Source organism: Mycteria americana, chromosome 1 (assembly GCF_035582795.1).
Source record: "Mycteria americana isolate JAX WOST 10 ecotype Jacksonville Zoo and Gardens chromosome 1, USCA_MyAme_1.0, whole genome shotgun sequence".
NCBI classification, from domain to species: domain Eukaryota; kingdom Metazoa; phylum Chordata; class Aves; order Ciconiiformes; family Ciconiidae; genus Mycteria; species Mycteria americana.
The window spans coordinates 206,647,252-206,670,399 of NC_134365.1; the positions used below are offsets into that span (position 1 = coordinate 206,647,252).

Below are 23,148 nucleotides of genomic sequence, written 5' to 3' on the forward strand. Positions count from 1 at the left end.
ACACAGGACCTCCAGATCCATGCTGTACTGAATCAGGGTACACAAGCAGCAGGAATCAGTTGCTTAACACTGGCTTAACAGTGCCATTTTGCCCCTGACTTCTAGTTGCTGGCCCAACAAGAAAATGTTTTCACTTGGGTCCTGTGTCATATTTGGCAGCTCCTAGTAGGTGTCTTAAATACATCTGGGCATCTCCAGATGATACAAGATACCAATTCTTAGGCAACTGAATTGACACCTAAGGGAAGTGACAAAATATTAGCAATGAAAAGCTTTGTCCAACAAACGAAACAATGTATTGATGATGAAGACATCCAGAGTTCAAATCATTCCATCTTTTCCCTTCTTAGACTGACAAAATAGAAGTTATGAGGAGAACAAGAGAGACACTCAGTATTTTCTGGCTCCACAAAGGATGAGAAGAATAGCTGCCCCAGCTGTGCCATTGATAGTACCCAGCATAATGGGTAACCCAGGTCACTCACCTGAGCTGAGGCTTCTACATACAACTCTAAAACAAATAGGTGAAAAATCTTTGATCATTGCCTATTATTCCAGCACTAAGATAACTGCATTCTCATATATTAAACATATATTTGAATCTGGACTACACTGCAATTAAATGATAGCTGAGAACTCTTGACTATGATATAGGCATCTGCTATATCTTAACAGCTAAAGCAATAATGGAAATATGTAAAATTAGTGAATTTTTAAAGTAAGACCTACAAAAACCCTGGAACTTACTTTTCATTATGTTGAGAATTTCATTATGACATGCCTAAGCAGTTGTATGCTATTCTCCAGTGAGAACAACATTTCTTTTCAAAGTTTCACATTTCTAACAGTAAAGATAGAATTCTGACTACCGGGAGAATTCTTCAGAATTTCTCTTTCAGAAAAAGCATAAAATGTTACCCATATTCTATCTGTCAAACTACTGTATTAGCATTTGGTGACCAAAACTAAAACCTTAACTTACAGTGAACACTAGCTGTAAGAACTATCCCATTGACAGGAGTTAGATTAACAGTATAAATAGAACTACTGAAACTACTTACATACATAGATACTCCTCAACATGAACTGAATTATACTATTGCAAACCTTCTCAATAATTCTTTGTTTATTTAAGTCCTAAAGGAATATCTTTGTAACTAAAGATAATCGGTATTATATTAAAATATTCTACAGATGAAAGCCAACATATTCCAAAAATCCCTCCATTTACTCTGACTTTCTTATGGAAATTCATATTTATGAACAAGTAGTTGGGTTCTCTAGCTTATACTGGACTCATAAAAGATTCAGATGTCAATGAAAAATGTAACTTTACCTGGGAACTGATCATACGTTGTGATGAACGAGAAATATTAGCAGGCAGGCCAAAAAAATCAGGTTTATCATCTTCTGGAAGGCTTTCAATAATATTACGATAATCCTGCATTAGAAGAAAAGAATAAACGTAACTGAGGGAACTTTTTGTTCAGCTCATGAAAGTAACACCGTATGCTGAAAAGAATTTCATTAAGTGCACTGCGTAACACAAAGATTAAAATACGTATATAACACATGACATATCTTGGTAATCTTGTTTATAAATTTCTTAATTTTATTTATAAAAAACTATCTTCTTTTATATAGTGTTTCCACTCTAAAAAGAGCAAAAAGCAATTCTGATTACAGGGATGCTATCAACTGAAAAGAGAAATATCTAAGACTGTCTCTGAAAAGTAGTTACAATATTTCTGTTGAAAACTTAAAAGTAAGATTAATGATAATATGAAAAAGAAAAAAGATTTCAGCATTTGGAATTTGAATAAGAGTATAATATTTATAAAATGAAGAGCACTCCATTTAAATCTATGAAGATATCACTCAAACAAAGTGAAATCATTTAGGTAAAAATAGGTTTGCTTGATCATTGGAGATGCAGAATAGCATCAATAGTGGTTATAGTATAATAGTCACTAGCGATGCTGCTCCATACAAAACAGAAAGAGGCCTTGCAGAGTAAGGTAGACTAATGGTGCTGGATGTCTCTTTTATTCTGGCTTTAAAGGCAAAAATATTTACTGTTTGAAAGTCTGGCTGCACTCTATTGCGTTATATCATGTGTATTTTATCCTTTGCTTGCAGGAGCATGTCCTAGGTGTGCATGATTTTCTTTGACACAGAATCTCACTTCAGAGATAACAACAGTAGCAGACCTCTACACCAAACACTGAGGGAACACTACCTAGTACAAGATATTATTCCATTTAACTTAAGTAATCAAACTTAGCTTTATTATTAGGGTTCTACTAATCAAAACTACTTGCAGAAAAATATTTAAGACATAAAAGTATAAAGTCTCACATAAATAATCATATAACTATAAGAAATTGAGAGATAGTAAATGCAGTGCAGGCAAGAAGAAAGGCTCATCTATTTCACCATATTATCTGCACAAATAGAGACCAGCCTGGTTTGTTTATTCCTTCCTTCTTTATGATATTAACCTAGCACATGTACAGAAAATAACCATCATATTTAAAGCAAAAAAAATAAACAAATGCCAAACATAAACAGTCAGAATCCAGGTAGAGAATGCCAAACAACAGCAATTTATTTTAACTGGCATAATTCCATTTACATCAACTCATATTAGAGGTCTAGTATGGAGTCCTACATTAAAATGCAAATTAATCTTTATAATAGTAACAACAACAGTAGTATTTGAAAGGATAGGGAGAGATCAGTTCTTTAGACTCTGTTGAATTCCCTCTTGTTTACACTAAAGGAATACTAAAGGAGAACCAGAATCCATATTTATCTCCAAATACCAATCATATACCCTCCACAGCATGTAAGCAGATTATGTTAGAAAGTTGCTATATTTTGTAAATAAGGAGATATATTTAGATTTTCCTATTTCATCCAGAAGTTATAAGAAAGTTCAGCAGTCTGTACAAAAGTGCTATTATGTTAATATACTAAGTTATATAAAAAAAAATTATATCCTTCTTTGTAATAAATTGACCCAATTTCTTTTACTTCATAGCTATTTCTTTTCTATATTTCTTTTACTTCAGTTCTTCATAGCTATGCTGCTCTGCACCGTAGTCTAATCAGATATCATAAAAAAGAAGACTGACCGAACAGACTAGCTGAATAGTTCTGACAACTTAAGAATTAGTGTTCCACATTAAAGAAGTCTTAAATAAATGGAGGTATCCTTTGGATTGTAACTCTGGTTTTCTTTGTGGAATTATTTTCAAGAATAATCCTTGAAAATAACTTATTTTAGTTTCTATATTAGGTGATAGAAGATGTATACCTACCAAAATACTGCAGGAATTCGGTAAAGAGATTGAATATGGGAAACTAGTCATCTTCTTGCCTCTAGCATTTAAACTGCCAATGACTCGTGAATTGAAAAGCTGCTCCAAGTAGGACCGAAGAACCCTCATATCAAAGTAATTATCTACACGGCCTCCATAAATTGCATTTTCAAACAAGCCATGAACAAATTCCCACTGAAAATCTTTGGAACCTATAAATTAATTAATATTAGGTTTGTATCAATGGATAGCATTGCATTATAAGCATTTCTTGATATTGCAGTTCTTCAGTAAAATAAAAAAATACAAACACATCAAATAATTAATTTCGAATCGTTTTTCTTCTATATTACCAAGTAATAAAAGCTGCAGAAACGTCAATGAGTTTGTAAATATTTGTCATTGATAAAACGAACACTTACTGTGTTCCAAAATGAGTTATTAGAAATATTACTTAAGTCTTGAAGTGCTTTTTATTGTAGTTAAACCAATTGGTTATATGCATTTCAGAAATGACGCTATTAAAATTTTAATTATGTGTTCCTTTGTCATAAATAAAAAGAATGCCCTTGTTCAAAATTCTGTACACTATTTTGTATTACAGTACCATCTGATCTCATAAAATAAACTGATTGAACCAAACCAGATCATGCTCGAAACAGATAACATTACTGGAAATGTCATCTTTCAAACACAAAGAGGTCCAGGATAGGTACTTTGTAAATCATTATAAATCACACAACATAGCACATAAAACTAAGCATGTTACTATTAGTTTCCTGGTCAGATTGATGTTGCAATTAGATTACTCTGACTTAGCTATATCCCTCAAGTTCAAAATAACTTAATTGCACCCCCTTCTATCACAGTTGTCCAAAATAACTACATGGGACAATGACCTACTTATACCCTATAGCTTTCATGTGCAGGTAGAAGCTTGATCAGAAAGGTACCTTTTACAGTCCCTTCAAAAAAGAAAGCAGCAACTACTTTAAGGGGGGTTTTATTGGTGGTAACTGTTGTTTCCAAATACTTCAATCATTCCTTAGTCAGAAAAGTTATCTTCACAGCAATAGTTAATGATTAGATTAATGATTATCATTGATAGTTAATGATTCATCCTCTTTACAACATTGTATGTTTCAAGTCTGTATAACTAAGGTCCAATTCCAGAAGTACGAATCATCCATAAATCTCATTTAAGTCAATGATCATAAATTATCTCTAACTATCAGTTCCTAACTTTACTTTGAAATAATATAAAATGCAAAGACTTTTAAAAAAATTATCTTTTTCTTATTAACTAATATTAACAAAATACTACACTACTTAACAGAACAATGAACTGGGCTCTAGCTAACAGTGAGTTTCAATATGAAGAATTCATTCATATTCAGTTCATATTCAATTCATTTATTCAATATATGGGAGAGCTCACACTGGGAAGGGGTTCCAACCCAATGAAGATTCAAATGCAAAATTTAAATACCTTCAAAGCAGCCTTTAAACAGAATGGCCCCACTCCAAACAAAACAATCACACAAAGCAACCAATTTATAAAAATTACCATAAAAGTTTTTAATATTCTAAAAATTTTAAATGAGACACATTCAGAAGGGTTATGCTACAGAGGTGAGAAATCTTTCCTTAAGAAGTGACTTACCCTCAAAGAGTCTATCAATAATGTCAAAACCAGCACGGAGATCAGACAAAGAAAATTCATAAAACTTGGTCCAACCCTACCATTAAAAGAAAGCCAAAGAACTTAATTAGTCACATAACGATGATCATGAAGTAAACTACAAATATTAGGTGGTTACTGAATACTGTATAATACTTAATACTGAACGAAAAAAAGAGACAAACTATGTCCTCTAAAGTGCATCTTTGGAAACATTCAGTGGAGGTAGTATAAAAAAAGTCAGCTCTACCAGTGGATTTAATTTTACATACTTATACAAACTAGAATCCATTGAGTAAGAGGAATGTAAACTTAAGATTCTTTTATATCCTAGCAGTATTTACTTCAACTAAAACATGCTGACGTCTGTTACTAGATCACACATTGAATTATAATTTTATTTCTGAGGGCTTTTCTCCATTTCAGTTTCCTTTGGATTTTAATAAATAGGTCTGATTCTTCAAACAGAGTCTACATTATACTTTCATCATCTTACTCCTTAATTCATGTCACTTCTCTACTGACAGAAAAAAATCTAATGAGTAAAGCAATTACTGCTACTATTACAGCAAAAATGCTGACCGCCATATGCATATTTTAATCATTCTCAGTTTGTACCTCCTTTCTGTTCTTGGTGGCATTATTCTGTATATAGCTTTAATGTGTAATGCGTATGCAATTCTCAGAAAATCCTATCAATGTAAATGGATAAGTATAAATAAATTTTGATATATGATACAGGACTTAGGAAATCCAGATCTCAAAGGTATACCCTGTTGCTGTATCTTCTTATGGTTGTACCTTTGCATATGGATCATATCATAGGAACAGGAGTGTGTCACTCATGATGAGAAATGTGCAAATGTGTCAGGTAACATGCACGTATCCAGTGAGATGTATACAGTCTCAGGCCAAGACTGCAGCTGCTTCACAGATCATAATCAAGCTATCAGCCAGTCACCCTGAAGGTCATAAACTGGAAAGATGCTGCAGTCTCTCAACAGTGTTCATGTATTTTTTTTTGACAGATCTGTACATGGACCCAGAACAATCTGAAATTTATTATAAAATACAAGAGCTTCTACCTGGGATTGCAGTCCAGCAATGTTAGAAACTGGTAATCTTAAGCAAAATATAAATTCATCACTAAGTCTGTACATGAGACAAACACAGTTACAGTGGAATTAAGGATAAAGCAGTAATCCTGTCTTGTGTCACTTGGAAAGCTGGTGGTAAATGAACATGAATTTGAACAAAGCCAAATGAAAGTTCATGTATCAGATCAGCACTTTAAATATTTTCACCTATTCTACTCCTTGAACACCATATTCAAAGTTTGTTACTACAAGAGGCAGACAACCTTCTAAATCACAAAGTCAAAACTAGCAAAAAACTCTCAAACATTCCAGGCTCTGCCAGATCAAATCTTTCAGATGACAGGTTAATTTCATCATTCACCTAAATAAAAAAACCAAGACATAGAACAGTTTGTTGGTTGGGGGTTTGTTCTGTTTAATTTAAGCATCTACAGCCAGAAAGAAATGTTTGCTTTAAACAAAAATTTATCTAAGGAAAAAACACATCACAGTCTCGGAAAACCATTATAATCCTCACAACAAATGAGTGAATTCCCCTGTTCTTCCTTCTCCTTGAAGAGGGTTTGTGTGCAGAAAGAGTAGACAATATAATCTCCTCCTTCCCACCAAAGTGTCTCTTTTCTTACGTCTTCCATTCAATCATGTATGTTTCCAAAATATTTTTTTTTCCTGTCCCAAGCAAACACAATTCACAGAATCTTTTCCATGGGACCTCACTCCTGCATCAGTATAAGTTAGTACACAAATCACAAAATAACCCCACCCAGGCAGTAGCAATTTTCAGAGGGATAAGAATTTAGGCTACCAAGATCTTACTTTGCAATGAATTCAGAGGCAATAATGATGGCAGGCACCAGAAGTATCCAAGTTTTACTCATGTCTGAACATGATCCAACATATACCAGATGAAAAATACTTGCAAGTATAAAAGCTAATAAATGGGGTAATTTTTTTCAAAGGTAGCAAAAAAAATTATTACCTGAGGAATATAATTTCTTCTTTCTTGGCATACAGCATGAAACCATGCTAAACAAAAGAGACAATGCGCTCGAGACAAATTTCCCTTTTTATTAATTTGCTCTGGTGTCCAAGATTCATAGGTTCGCAAGAGATTCTTTTTGAGGCCTGGAGGTGCCTGCATTGCAAGGAAAAATGCTGTTCTAGACAGAAAACCTGATACATTTATGCACTATTTTCTCAAATTCTAACTTACGATTTATAACTTAATGAAATGACAAACAGTACTTAATAAAACAAAATTTAACAAGAAAAACATCTGCTTGTAATAAATGGCCTAACAACAGAATGATCTCATACTGAAAACAGCTTAAACAATTTAAACATACTGAAACTGTAACCAGGACCAACTGATAGGAGAACTGAACTACACTATAAGAATTAGTGAAAGAATAGTACTCTATCAAAATGTGTAAGCTTAAAAGTAAACTCAATTTCTTCAAGAACAAGAACTTTCTTCTGATTTTACAAACTCAACTACCAATTATCATTTCTGTGATTAGACCCAACTCGCCTTATGCCATCACTGTACTGTATTAGTTAGCATATAGATATGGTATACAAGTATGTAAAATGCCAGTTCTCTGATTTAGTGTTAGGTAGTGTTTACAACCAGCAGAAATAACTGCAGTTAAAGTGTATATAATAACAAAGATTACAGTGCTTAAAAGTAAAAACAATTGCTTAGATACCCAGCCATTTTCCAATTATTTGCAAGTGTGAAGGGAAACATAAATTTTAAAGAGATCACATTTTCATATTTATAAAAATGTCCTTTCTTTCTTTTGAAAAATAATGTTTGTTACTGTTTCCATAAGATTACTACAGTTGCATATGTTGTATATGCACACTTGTGGCAAATAATTGCAAAATATTGTAGTTAATGATTTTCTTTTAAACTACCTACATACTGATTGGTAACAGTTAAGGGACATACCACAACCATATAATAATCAAATATTATTAAAGTCATTGGCAATCATTGCCCTTTTGTGGTAACAAAATATTTACTATAAATGAAAAAAAAGGTAAGAAAAGGATTTAGAACATTGCATCCGTGCGAAGTTCCAATTATTCCAAAGATAGTGGGATCAATAACTTTGAGAAGCTAGATGAAAAGAAACGTGACAATCCTATACAGTCCTGTAGTTTCTGTACCACTGAAGACCTTGGCCAATGGCATTCTGGCCTGTATCAAAAACAGTGTGGCCAGCAGGACTAGGGAAGTGATCGTGCCCCTGTACTCGGCACTGGTGAAGCCGCACCTTGAATCCTGTGTTCAGTTTTGGGCCCCCCACTACAAGAGAGACATTGAGGTGCTGGAGCGTGTCCAAAGGAGGGCAACGAAGCTGGTGAAGGGTCTAGAGCACAAGTCTGAGAGGAGCGGCTGAGGGAACTGGGATTGTTTAGTCTGGAGACAAGGAGGCTCAGGGGAGACCTTATCGCTCTCTACAACTACCTGAAAGGAGGTTGTAGAGAGGTGGGGGTCAGTCTCTTCTCCCAGGTAACAAGGGATAGGATGAGAGGAAATGGCCTCAAGTTGCGCCAGGGGAGGTTTAGACTGGATATTAGGAAATTTGACTTCACTGAAAGGGTTATCAAGCATTGGAAGAGGCTGCCCAGGGAAGTGGTTGAGTCACCATCCCTGGAGGTATTTAAAAGATGTTTGGATGAGGTGCTTAGGGACATGGTCTAGTGGTGGACTTGGCAGTGTTAGGTTTATGGCTGGACTTGATGATCTTAAAGGTCTTTTCCAACTTATACGACTCTGTGATTCTGCGAAATGATTAGAGCACTTTCCAACAATTTGGAGGAGCATGGTCCCAGTTATTCCTTAGGTTGATCTACTCTGAAAGCAAAACTCTCAACTTTCAGTAAAGGCCTTTAACTGTATATTCTGCTGTATAGGAGGAGAGCCATTTTTTTTAAAAGGGTCCAGTGAATATAAAGCTATGGGGCCAAAAAGAAAAATAAGGAAAAGAAAGTGTGATTCTGTGGTCTTCAGATGAGTACATTCATCAAGAAGGAGAAATTCCTTGTTTTTCATCCATGTCCCAGCACCTGTGTAGGTTTTTGCTTTCAAGAAACACTGATTAAATGCATAAAAGAATTTGAAGCAGAAAACAACACAAATACTTTCAGTTCAGACTTTCAATTGGAAAAAATATCTGGAAAGAAATTTTACAAACATTCCCTTTAAAGCACAGCTTCTGCAAATTTCTACATGTACATTATAAATGATCATTAAAAATCCTTTAAGGTAAATTCATAGCATTTTTTGGTTTACATCTAACTGAAATATAAGGCAAAACCAGTTATGAAAATAGTCCACATTATCCAAACTTTATTCTATCTAAACATATATTTTACTATACATCAAAGTTCATTCTTTGAAAACATGCAATAAAAGCTTTCCAAACAGATCTTACTTCATAAGTTATTTTCAGACTTGACTGAAGCAAAATCGGAGTAAATTTTGGATGAACTTCAGTAGTAAGCCAAAGGCGGAAGTTTGGTTGAGGCTGTAATGTATTCAGTTCCTATTAAAGAGATGTTATATATTGAAGTAGGTTTTCTTTTTTTTTTTTTTAATATACAGAACAGTATTTACAAAATTATAACCACCTAAATTAGAAAGTTAGGCTTGTCTAAAAATTCTTAAGCTGTTTTTACAAGTAAGGTTATTCAAAAGACTATTGTTTAAGATGTCTTGTCTCCACACATTCTATATGCCTGCCGTGCTCAAGTTCAAAGTTTATCCTAGTCTTGTCAAAATATTTGCAATTCCCTCCCAGATCCTAAATTCAGAGCATAAGAATATATAGCAGTTCTTTACTTCTTTTAGGTAAAAACACACCAGAAGGCTACATCTCAAAAGATGAAGGATTGGAATCTGGGTTGCCTACCAACAGCAGATCTCAATAACTTTCAACAACTGTATAGCTGTATTAATTTCTTTTTCTTCAAGCGTTTGTTGTATGCACACTTCACACATCATGATTCACAGAAAACTGAAGATAGGAAAATGGAGTTCTAAGAGAATAAATATTGTCAAATACTATTTCAAATACAAAGGCTTCACAAAACATATGTAATTACTGAATGTATGAAAACATACTACTGGTGCTTTATGTGCATCTGAAACAGACATATTTTCCACTGAAGCTACCAAAGTTGTTTGACAATTGACTTGAGAACAATGATCCACATCCTTGGAAGCAGGAGATTTAAGAAAAGAAAACAAGGGAATTTACATGCTCGTTCAAATTCAGTCATCTGTGCAGCATGCATCCTCTGATACATCGAGTTTGGCTAGAAGACAGCTAAGGGCAGTCAGCTGTAAGCTGTGAAGCTATAATCTTCATAATGATAAAGTTCATATTGACCAGTGTGTTAGAAGAAATATTTCATCTGCCCAAATGCAAAGTCTGTGAGAATTTAATTTAAGTACCTGGATGGAACGGAACTATAAATAGGCACGTCTCTCTTAAAAGGATGTTCAAACATACGAATTACATAGCCTCATGCTTGCTAATGGTACGCAAAACAGACAAAGGGAGTCAAACACGAGCAAATCTCAGTCTACATTAAGTTCAGCAAGAAGTTTAACACCTTCAGTATTATCTTCTTGTGGAAAGAATAAGAAACTTCTGATACATATCCATATTTAAATACTTACAAGATCTAAAATTAGTAAGAGGCTTACAAACACTCCCTTACTGTTACTATCGTATTCAGACTAGATGACACATAATCAGTGTTAGCTTGCTTTGCCTTTCCCTTTTTTCAAAAAGGATTATACGGATGAGAAAGGCACATGCATGCCACATGGTCATTGCTAGACAGACAGAAGATAGTCTCCAAGCTCATGTGCATGGAGTACACATTACAGACAATCATTAGAAACTGGAAAATTAAGACTGTAGTAACTGCTGATAGGAATTCCCCACCTTTCTTTTTTTAAGTTAGTTTTCTTTGCGGACTTCACAGTGATATGCATGTAAAGTCACTTTGATCTAGTTAGTAAGTTAGTGATTTACATGCTACAAGTAAGACTGTATTTCTATAGAACATTAGACATTTTAATTTCAAATTAGCAAAAACCTCTTGGTGACTCAGACACAAGCTACACTTAAAAGAACTAATAAAAAGGAAGTCTTAGAACTGGGGAAAAAAAAACCAAAAAAATTAAGCATGCATAGATTCAGCATTCAGCAAACATGGGCAGTATCCCATAAAGTACCACAAGTCCTAACAGGATCATTTGTTCACTCATTGTGGCAGAAATACTCTACATTCTAAGAAAATTAAAGCACTCACACAAAGGAAGGAGCTGCTTAGATCCAAAGCATTTCACCTTATTCACGACAGAAAACTGCAAAGGTTTATTTTTAAATTGTCGTAATTTTAAACATCACCATGGAAATGCCTGAAATGCTTCAGAAATGTTGCATACTAATTTTGTCTATTTTCCAATACATTCTTCTCTAGTTACCCTCACCTTTTCCAATACAGGAAGCCACGATGTAACAAGATGCAGGTTCTTTAAACACAGCCATTCTCCATTGCGTGCACATTCTTTTAAAGTTTGAATAGCCAGGTCAGCTTGGCCTTGGCCCATTGCAATCTGAAATGAAAGACACAGTTGTATCAGGAATTTATCATACCTTATTTAACAGTTAAATACGAAATTGTGTTTCCAAGTTAGACCGCATATCTAAAAAAGAAGATGTGCTGAAGATAACCAGAATTTTCTCTAATGCGATAGGCTACTAAAGTAGGGAAAAGATTAATGAAAACGTAGTTTTTTCCTTGCAACCTATCTAACCAGAGTTTCTTAGGAAACACCATTACCTAGCCTTTTTACGGAAAAAAACATACATCATTTGGTGACAGTGATGGTATTCCCCGGGAACTCAAAAAGTAATTTAAATATCAGTGACTGAACTGTATTACTGCAGAACTGCTGATACAATAAAAACGAGAGATAAATGAGAACGAATTTTCTTTTGACTGTAAGTTAGGAGTACTTCCCTTGAAGAGAAACACTCTTTCATATTGAGATGACTGAAAAACTAAGGCTGCTCTCTTTCTAACTGGGAAATAAGAACAGCTTAACAAACAGTCTTTTCTTCATTTTTATAGTACCATATTGCTGCTAAAATAAATTTGGATCCTCAAATGGAAATACAAAGATCCCAAACTCAATTTTCAGATAAATTAGTGAAAACTGATAATAAAGAAAGGACTTGTGCTGCGGCACAATTACCACAACAATTGATGTTAGACTATCTGTAGAGTACATTCACCTTAGTTCTCCCTTAGAATCTAATTGGAAGCTATACGTAACAAAAAACCTGAACCAAACAGGTTGAAAAGGAAGTGGTCTTAGCCTATCTGAAAAGTCTTGTCTTGGCATTACTGTTATAGCGAAATAGAACTATTGTGATTATTATGATTTCATCAAATATCTCTTAAGAGGAAATCCACCCTGTCTTTTTATCCTAAAACTGTACTGAATCAAAGGAACTTGGAGCCTTAGCTTTATATGATGATACAGGGGTGTCCTCTGCCTAAATACAACTGAGTATAATATCTTGAAATAATTTAAAAGATAACTGAAGATAACAAAAGAAGACTAACTGAAAGTCACCAGACAATACAGTAGTACACCATACAAATGTAGTGGTCTGTTCTTTGTCCCATATGAGAAATAATTCAACAGAGAAGAAAAATCTGATCTTCTATGTTCTACTGAAATTGCATGAGAAAGTGCAGGAAAAAATAATAACAAAAAAATATTCTCATTAGTAGGACAACTTTCAAATTACTTAGCTTTGAGCACTGCTCCTTAATCAAATACCATACCATGTTACATTTTAAAACTCCGACATGTAAAGGATATTTAGAGATAAACACAAAAAGCCATGCGGCAGAGTAAGAAATATGCATTCTGAAACATTCACAGCTAGATAAGCTGGCAGTAGGATCTAAATCTTTACAATTTGATGGGAAAAAATATATTACATCAGTGCACATTCCAGGAAAGGAACAATTTCAAGGACTATTTAAAAGCAACATTAAACTTGACATTTTCCATTTCTATGCTAACCAGTGATCAGCTAGATAATAACTCCCCTCCCCTGAATATTTCAAATGACAGAAGGAAACAATGTTTTACAGAAAGGTATAAAGTGTATTGGTACTGTGTATTAGGAATATTAGGAAACCACTTGGATCATAGAATAATTTAAATTGGAATGGATCCTGGAAGGTCTCTGGTCCAACTTCCTGCTCAAAGTAGGGCCAGCTATGAAAGATCAGACCAGGAGCTGAGGGCTTTGTGCAGTGGACTCTTGGGAACCTCCAAGGATGGAGACTGCACCAGGAGATCTGTTTGACTGTTCTCATGTTGAAAAAGTTTCTCCTTACATCCAGTCATAACCTATCTCGTTACCATTTATGCCTGATTGCAAAGAGTCTGGGTCCATTTTCTCAGTGACCTTCTTGTAGGTATTGAAAGGCTGTTATTAGGTCATCACAAAGACTTCCCTGCTGGCAGGGCACAGTGCTGGCTCATGTCCAGCTTGTCGTCTACAAAAACCCTCCAGTCCTTTTCAGCAGAGGTCCTCCCCAGCCAGTCAATCCATTGCCTGTATCATTGTAAGGGTTTCTTCCTTCCCAGGGGCAGGACTTCACACTTCTTGAGTTCTGTAACTTTCCTGCCAGCAAAGGAAAGCCAAGGAGAGTTGTGAGCCCATTACTCGGTGGGGCAGGGCACATAGTGACAAGGCACATGGAAAAGCTTGAGGTACTCAATGCCCTCTTAGTCTGAGGTTTCACTTGCTGAGGCTTGTTCTCAGGCCTCCCAGGTCTCCCAAACCTACAAGCAGGAGTGAAGCGATACCTGCAGTAGACACAGATTTAGGAATTACTCAACACACTCAGAAATAAAAAAGTCCACAGGATGAGACAGGATGCATCCAAGAGTGCTGGGGTGGGGGGGAGAGGGAGCTAATCTCACTCCTTGCTCTTATCTTCAAAAGCTTATGTTGACCTCAGGTGTTTGATGATGAAAAAGGAAAATGTCACATTTATCTTCAAGAAGAGCAAGAAGGAGAAAGACCTAGGTAATTACAGGCTGGTCAGCCTCCACTCAGTCTCTGGGAAGGTTATGGAGCAAGTCCTCTTAGAAGCCATTTCTAAACACATGAAAAACACAGAGGTGATAAGGAGCAGCCAATATAGATTTACCAACGGCAACTCATGCCTTATTGACTTCATTGCTTTCTATGATGAGGTGACTGCCACTGTGGACAAGGGGGTGCCAGTAAATGTTGTATACCTTGACTTATGTAAGGCTTTTGACAGTCTCCCATATCCTCTTTATCACCAAATTGGAAAAATATGGGCTGGAGAAGTGAAAAATAAGATAGGCAGAAAAATGGGTGGACTGCTGGGCTCACAGGATGGTCAGTGGTGCAGAGTCCAGCTGGCAGCCAGTAAGTAGTGGTATCCCTCAGAGATCAGTACTAGGACAAATACTGTTTAATATCTTCATCAGTGACCTGGGTTAAGTGACTGGGTGCACTCTCAGCAAGCTAATGGATAACACCAAAGGGGGTGGGAGGGAGGGTGAGCAACCACGATGCTGGAAGGCAGGGTTGCTACTCAGATGGTCCTGAACAGCCTGGAGAAACAGGCTGGCAGTTCATGAAGTTCAACAAGACAAAGTTCAACAAGTCCTACACTTGGGATGCAATTACGCCATGCAACAGTACAGGCTGGGGTCTGCCTAGAGCTTTGGAGAAAAGGAGGCCCTAGTGGACAACAAGTTGAATATGAGTCAACAATGGGCCCTTGCAACAAAGGCCAATCCCATAATGGGCTGTATTAGTAAAAGCAGTCAGCAAGTCCAGGGAAGTGATCCTCCCCCTCTCTTTGGAACTTGTGAGACCACATCTGGAGTACTGTGTCCAGTTTTGGACTCCCCAGTAAAGACAGACATGGTCATACTGAAGTGACTCCAGAGCAGACCACCAACATGGTCAGGGCACATTGAGCAGGGTTTGTTTAGCCAAGCAATCAGGGGACATTGTTGCTGTCTACAACTACCTAATTGAAAAATGCAGAGAAGATAGAGCCAAACTCTTTCAGAGGCACATGGTGGTAGGACATGAGTCAATGCACACAAGTTGGAACATGGGAAATACTGATTTGGTATTAGGAAAAACATTCTCCTGTGAGAGTGGTCAAATACTGGAACAAGTTGCCCAGAGATACTGTGGGATCTCCATCCTTGGAGGGGGGACCTCCCCTCTCTGAGCAAGGGGTTGAAGCAGATGATCTCCAGAAGTCCCTTCCAACCTACGTTATTCTATGAATTTAACAGCTACAGTAATTTTCTTCTTAAAAAAAGTAAAGTTGTTTTCAACACCTCTGCATAGATTCAAATTTGAAACAGACACAGAAAATATAAAGTGATTTCTAAATAGTACAATTTCTGATTAAAGTCTACTCAAGGGGAATTATCTTCACCCAGTTCAGTTTTGTATTGAATGAGAAACAGGGAAGCAGTTGTATACCATGACAAAAAACAACTGTTATATTGGCTGGGCAAATAATTTTGGTGTTGTATGCCTATTCCTGAAATCTGAGGGCTTTCCCGCATGGTCGATCTTAAACACTTTTTTAAAAAGACTTGAAATATAGGAGTTCTGCTCAGGAACTCCCATCAAAAATTAATTGGTTAACATTTACTTGTAAAATTTCTCAAAATATTTTACAGTATTTCACAAAATACCAAAGTATTCACAAACACTGAACATCTGATGTATGTTTCCTGTTGAAGAAAGAAATATGCAAGTTCTGTAAGCAGAGGAAATTATGAAGTCTAGTTTTCAGTGGGTTTTGTTCATATTTCAATTATTCCACACTAAAAAAGATAATGTTTCAGCATGTATAACAATTCTCAGTCTCTTTTGTTCTCTTCCATCTATCTTCTCATTTTTCCCTTCTCCAAGTCGGAGGAATGCCTCTTGTGTGGATTCTGCTTCTGTGAGGATCACTAATTGTGTCTCTCTTCTCCACCCCATTTTGCCAATGGAATCAGAAGTTAGTGGTGAGATAGGTGGGAATAACACAGACACTGAACTATGCTTTTAGATACTATCTTCCTTAAAAACCAAGGTAAAACAGATATTACTACTGTAAAATTTTACACATTGTGGTTTTTAATCATTATGCTTATCTAAGACTGACCTGATGGTAGCACTCAGTATTTCTTTCAACACTGGCAAGTTCTTGCAACTCTTGAGAAGGATCAGCACCAGGAGAAATAATTATCAAGATGGGCTCAATTTCCAGAGTTTCTTTATACAGACGTTTCAAATTCAGAGGCGATGGAGATAATTCTTTTATTCCTATAATTAGAATTATTATGGAAATAAAGTGACTACACAGGATGGAGTGCTTCATTAACCACTTTAGAGGTCATCTGGCTTTCAAAGTTCTGTTCAATGCAGACCATAAAACTGGTCCTACAATACGAAAAAAAATCCTTACAATGCGCAGGTAGAAGGCACTCTATATTGATAAAAGACACAAGCACCAAAATGGTGCCTGGACTTCCAGCTTGACAAATATAAACGGCAGTCTTTATTTAGAGTGTAATCTTCAAGAAAACATACAAAAAAAGAAGAGCTGGAATATAAGAATATAAGAAGCTATGCTATTTCTTAAAACTAATTGCAGTGTGTATGTCCACATGCAGAATTTCTCTCCTGTCTTGTCCTGAGAGCCTTAATTATTAGACTTTGACTTTACACAGCTCTTGGTACTACAATTACTTTAGTCTATTGTTTGCTTTAATACACAACTTAAATGTTTAGAATGTTGACCTAGTATAGGCAAGGCATTTATAAACAAGCCCACAGCTATGCGTATAAAGTGTGTCATAAACAGTGTTAACCACATGTTTTCAATGCATCTTTAGACTGGTCTTTAAATAGTGAAGTGTTAGGTGCAATGGGAAATCACAACATAAAGCAAGACAGAAGAGCCCAAATCAGTGACATCTATGCCACACCTACTAAAAGATGGAATACACATTTCCTTGAGGGCACAGTCTGCTTTAAGACTTGAGTTATTATCTCCACATAGAATACTATATAATTTGAATACAACAGGTTAGGTTGGCAAAGGTTAGTACAAGGTCTGGGTTCTCCGTATCTGTACAGAGACTCTAACAAATGCAGCTAAACGGATAAAATCACTATCAATCAAAATGCTTTAAAAAAATTGAATTAAACAAGACTAATATTGGAAAATATTTTCATTTTACATTCATTACGCATATAGAGGTAATATAAGCAGAGATAAATATATAAACTGAGGCCATAAGGCAATTGATATGGACAGCTCACTTGATGAGTTCTGCTGCTCACTGCCAATAAGCCCTAAACCCTAGAAGATCCATAAAATAACACTGAAATTAAAGTAGGGCTGTTCAGTGCTGGATTGAAGCATGCTCAGTGAGTAAGACTCTTCAGGGATGCTTAACTGTCAGAATCTCATAAATGTCTGAAAAACATCTGCAAGTTGTTTCTCAATGAATCCTGTATTGGCCAAATTTGGATGCACTTTCAGAAGGCCTGAAAAAAGTTTACACTTTGAATGAAAGCTGCCCAGCATACTAGCTTTCAAGTCATTCCTCCAAACTGAGCTTATAGTAACATTTCTTACAAATACAAGCTACTGCAGGTTTAACATTCCCTTCACTAGCATAATAAATGGAAATAGCTAAGCTATTGGCAGGGAAGGGAGAAAGAAATAAAAGAGACAAATTAGCTAAAAAAAAAAAAGAAACGATATATATCTAGAGATTGGTTTGGTTTTCTTCAACTACAGTCATAATTCAAGCTACTTAAGTCACTCTAAGCAATAAAAGAAAAATATCAGGAAGTAGAACATGATAACATTCTCTAGGGTAGGAATGTTTTTTTAGTTAGTTTTTGTGAAAGAGTGCATACAATGCTGAGAATGGAAGACAGTATTATGCCTATAATTAGAAAATCCAACATCAAATGTTTCTTTTTGTGGATGAAGCCTACAAGGAAGAGGTACTTGTGATGCATTCTGATATTTAGGCTATAAACCACTGTCTTGCACCTTAAGCAAGTTTCATCTCATCAAATCCCTCTCTACTAAGTTGTATTCACTGTAACTGTATTTCACTGTTGAAGTATCAAAAGATAAATGTTTCCTTATTAATTTAATAGAAATATTAAAACATTACATAAAGCATTATTAGAACTTAATCACTATCTACATAAGCAATAAAGATATATTGAATCTTAACACCAAATTCTAGATCAAAATTTGCTTGAAAGTAAGATTTTGGAAAAGTAAATTTTAAGTTTTATTAACTTTTATTTCAGTGAAGAAAACAATTTTGAAAATCTTCACACTGTTTCAAATGTTATGAAAGATACAGGACTAAAAATATCTGTTGAAGTCAACAGCCAGCAAGGATACAAAAAACAAATGGAGATCTTTCTGACCACTAATTAACATTGTGGAATAGGCATCATACAATGCTGCAGATATTCGCTATTACATGAAAATGGAGAACAAATATACAAAGTCATAGAAGTAAAATCCATTGGGTCTTTTAAGTACTGTGTTATTACTTCCAGTTGAGAAACGCTGGAGACATAAAACACTGGTCACTGCAAAAGGTTTCACTATAGGCTTGTGACGTTCTTATACTCTTGCCTTGACATTTATTATTTGTCATTGACAAAGACAGTAACACGCTAGACAGACCTCTCTTCTTCACTTGTTCAATTCTTAAGTTCCTGCTCCTAAGACTGCTTTGCTGCTACAAACAGGTGCATGGAATATACTACAATCAAGATAAACCAGAGACTGTTGGGTGTATTATTATTTTTAGCAGTGCAAGCAGAAGGCACACAGATTCCTGAGAAGCTTAATTGATTAGGAGTTTTGACAGCCTACATAACTCTATGTTAACTGGGGACTACTGCTTGGCCTTGCAATAACTGAGGAATAGAATAAAAAGCTATGATTGGGCAACAGACAAATGTGTGTCCATCTGCAACTTAAATTATTATAACAACGTATTTATGGTAATGATGCTAATTTAAAAGAGGTGCAGTTGTAAATGAGTAACTGCCCAGCCAAATATATTGTAGCACTCCTGAGATGCATCATTTAGAAAATTAAGAGTGTAAGTTTTCTTCCATAAAAGGTTTTTGGTTTTTTTTAAATTTGGACACTGTTTAGGAAAAGCATAGCTATGCTGAAGGTGCTTTTTGTTTTAAGGAAGCTCAACAGAAGTGAAATATAGAAAAACTACCATACAGCCCTGTCTATTCCTGGCCATTAGAATTAAAACTACAGCCAGGATTACATTTAGAGAACTGAAAAAAAGGACTCCAGTGTTTTCAGGGTATATCAATAAGCACTCATATTCCAGATAATAACTATGCAGTCAGAGAGGGAATTCCTGACATACTTTTCTGCCTCCACGTTCTGTTCTGAAAGAATTTCCTAAACCTCACTATCCAAACTCATATCCTGACGTGAGAAGAAAACGCATATAAAGAGCAAATAACTTTTCAGAGAATACCTAAAGTGTGTGGGGGGGAGGGGGAGATCAAAGGGGAAAAAAGAAAGACCTGACATATAAATTCAAAGTTTGGCACAGGATGCAAGCTTCATGTTTTGTATAAACTGATGAAGCTTCCATAAAATCAATGAAGAACTTTTCACAAAACTTCTGTACCAAAGTCAATGCAATTAAACCAATTTACAGAAGGTGGAACTTGAACTCAAAGTCCTTGTTAAAATTCGTTCTGTTGGTGATCTGTACACAGAGAAACAATGTACAAAAATATTAGTAAATATATTATTACTATTCACAATTCAAATACAGAAAGCAGGAGAGGTGGTGTTTTTTTTTATTATGGCAAGTAATTTTATTTTGGCCTAGATGCAATCTGACCATGAGAGATCTCGTTTACTTTATAGAACATAGGTCTGTGGGAATAAAATACAGACTTGTTTAGCCTGCACTGGTTTTCTTTCTTTCTATCCTTATTGCTTTTTTGAAGGATATGAAAATGTAGGTAATTAAAATCAAGCATCTTTAAATACTATCTATCTTTAAATACTCAAAAAACTAAGTTAAAGCACATATGAAAAAAACCCAACTCAATGAGCGATATGGAATGATCTGGGAGTATACTGTCAATATGATTTTTGCTAACATGGTGCATTTCAGTATAGCATGTTAAATAAAGAAATAAGCATACTTAGGGTGCCCACAAAATACATTTATAGAAAATTCTTATGAACTTTATCTTCAAAAGAAATTATTTTAATCCCCTTCATCCATAAATTTAAAAATATATGTAAAAGATGAAAAAAGGAAAAAAAATCCCGTATCTGGATAAAACAGAAGTAGAAGGCTTTCTTGTAGGCTATTACAGCTCTTTTGGATCTCATTCTTCTCAGAGGAAAACAGCCAAAGGAGATTGGAAACTTAACAGTTCCCTTTTGAACTAAGTGAAACAGTTTGTTTAAGAATTTTCGGGACAAGGACCCTGAAAAAGACGTGATAGAAAAAAAAATGAAAAAAAATTCATACAAGCATGACCCCTTTTATTAGTTGGAAAGCGCTAGTCATGATTTATGACATGATCTCAAAACAAAATCTCACTGATATGCATGAAAAATCTGTGGATGAAACCTTGCCTACAAATGGAGTCAACGGTATTCTGCCTTCCTCAGTGTGGTTGTAGTTTTATTCAACAAAAACCATTCCCTTGTGGAACACCTGGTATCAAGACAGACCTAACCAATTTATGTAACACATTAAGATTTGGAAGACAGTAAGTGGATGAATAAACTTACTCTGAATTCAAGTCTCTGCTGGACTTTGAGACACACGTACTGTAGATAGCACTTGTCATTTGATTCCAACAGGCAGGGTCATTGTCAGTGTGGGACCTGTACACTCACCATGATGAAATTACCCTATCTACTAACAATGTTTGACAGAGCAGGCTAACCTTACCCCTGAAAATACTGGCCTTGGTGGCAGACATGGAACAAATTTCGACCAACAAATAATGCCCACAGACAGAGCATAAAGAGGGAGTAAGAGAAACTCGCACACAAATGCCATTAAAAATGTAAGTATCAGACACCTGAACTCATACCTAATCTTATACTAATAAGAAATGACATGTATTTCAAGAACTTAAAATTACCACAGTCATTGTTTTTTATATGTAACTCATCTACTGCATTATCATGCAAAATTGCCTATCTCAAGATCATTCAAACTGCAGATCTTCACAAGTACTGGAAACGTGAGTCCAGGCATACTACCTTGGCAGCCTATGAGTCCATTTTCCAGGTTCATTTTCTACCACGTTAAAAACAGCCTTTGCCACTTACATTTAAGGTCTTTACAATCTAGATCCTTTCCCTTCTGTTAATCCCACATCTGTCTTGACACTGCACCACATTAAAAACAACAAATTCTTCCTCGTCCCTATGTAATGCAGAGGGTGACTTAAAACTACAGTGTCCACCCCAATGAGACACCCATAATTCATCTTCCATATGCGTATTGTCATTAACTGCTAAAAACTGAAGGAAGGCTTTGGTGTGCTGTATTGCAATATTAAGATTATTTGGAATAGAAATCCCAAATTTTGGATACAATAGACCTCAGAGAGGAAGTAGACAGACTAGAACAAATAGATAATCATGGTATTGAATCACTGTAAATCATGTGTATTTCTAAACAGACAGTAAAAATTGTATTACAGTCCAAGAGACTGACAAAAATGACTGAAAATATGAAACAATCTTTTGAGATCCAGTTTACAAAATCTCAAACCTAATGGTTTTTAAATGGTAAATGACACTAAATGAAACAATCTTTTTGGAAAATTTATGTCTTAAGGAAAATGCTGCAGTGTACAACTTACAGAAAAGCAGCTATCCTCCTTTCTTAATTACTCCAATATTCAAGAAATCATTAAAAGAATCTGAGAGATTTTTTATTATATTTTAAATCACTATGCAGCATAAACTAAACCTTTTTAAAAGCACTTTTTAACAATACTTTACAAGAACAAAATCAGCAAATCCATTTACAGTATACTTTCAAATCCTAAAACTTCAGGATTCCAAAGAACTATAAAATAAAAGAGAAACATAGGACAAAAATATTATTTAATAGTTGTGTGGAAACACCCTGGTGAAAAATTAACTTACCTAGGGTTTTACATGCAAAAAGAGCCATGGCACTCTGTAGCCTGTCTGGTCTGACAGCCTGGACCACAAGTACCTTAAAATAAAGTATACTCAGGTGAGATGAGTTTATAAAAGTATATTGTGACAATTTAAAAAGCAAGACTCTTCTAAGAAGGCTGAATTCTTTAAACTTCTCTTTAGAAAAAGTTATATTCTCTCAATATATAGAGCTATCTGATCATTCCTTTCCAAGATAATCTAATATAATTGTTCTTTTGTAAGTAGCTTGTCCTAATAATAGAATCAGAAGATAGATCTACATCTAATGTCTATTTGTAAGCTGGAACTTCTTCTACAATGTTTTAGAAAAAAGGTAGCTATGTGGGTAGCTAGAATAACAGAAAGCAAACTTAGCTTTATACTGGTAATCTAAATTCTATACATGTATTTAGGTAGTAACTTCCTAACTGGAATACTAATGTTTCTGATTTTGGTGCAGTAATACAGTAAAATAATCAATTTTGAATGATTTTCCTTTGTTTAAGCACACGTTTAGAGTTTTACTTAACTTTTTTTTCTGAGACATTCTGATTTTCAGACCTCCTATTTATGCAGATGTTTTTATTGTTCTTCAAAAGACTACAGAACATGAACAGCTAAACAATTCAGATACAAATTAAAACAGCAGTTTCCCTAGCAGCTACCTCTTTTTCAGTTAACTTCCTGCAAAGTTCAG

At 35.2% G+C, this 23,148-nt stretch overlaps 1 protein-coding gene across 4 annotated transcripts in view; it reads right to left on the minus strand.

Annotated features, from left to right (window-relative positions):
- Positions 1 to 23,148, minus strand: part of DYNC2H1 (dynein cytoplasmic 2 heavy chain 1) — a 186,797-nt gene that overhangs the window by 62,640 nt on the left and 101,009 nt on the right. For all 4 annotated transcript variants that reach the window (XM_075491022.1, XM_075491021.1, XM_075491020.1 and 1 more), the window contains 8 exons: positions 22,434 to 22,506; positions 16,380 to 16,540; positions 11,620 to 11,745; positions 9,548 to 9,658; positions 7,081 to 7,236; positions 4,987 to 5,062; positions 3,324 to 3,535; positions 1,337 to 1,441 (listed from right to left, as the gene is read on the minus strand). In XM_075491022.1, the coding sequence (XP_075347137.1) occupies positions 1,337 to 1,441; positions 3,324 to 3,535; positions 4,987 to 5,062; positions 7,081 to 7,236; positions 9,548 to 9,658; positions 11,620 to 11,745; positions 16,380 to 16,540; positions 22,434 to 22,506 (1,020 nt within the window). The remainder of the gene's footprint in view (positions 1 to 1,336; positions 1,442 to 3,323; positions 3,536 to 4,986; positions 5,063 to 7,080; positions 7,237 to 9,547; positions 9,659 to 11,619; positions 11,746 to 16,379; positions 16,541 to 22,433; positions 22,507 to 23,148) is intronic.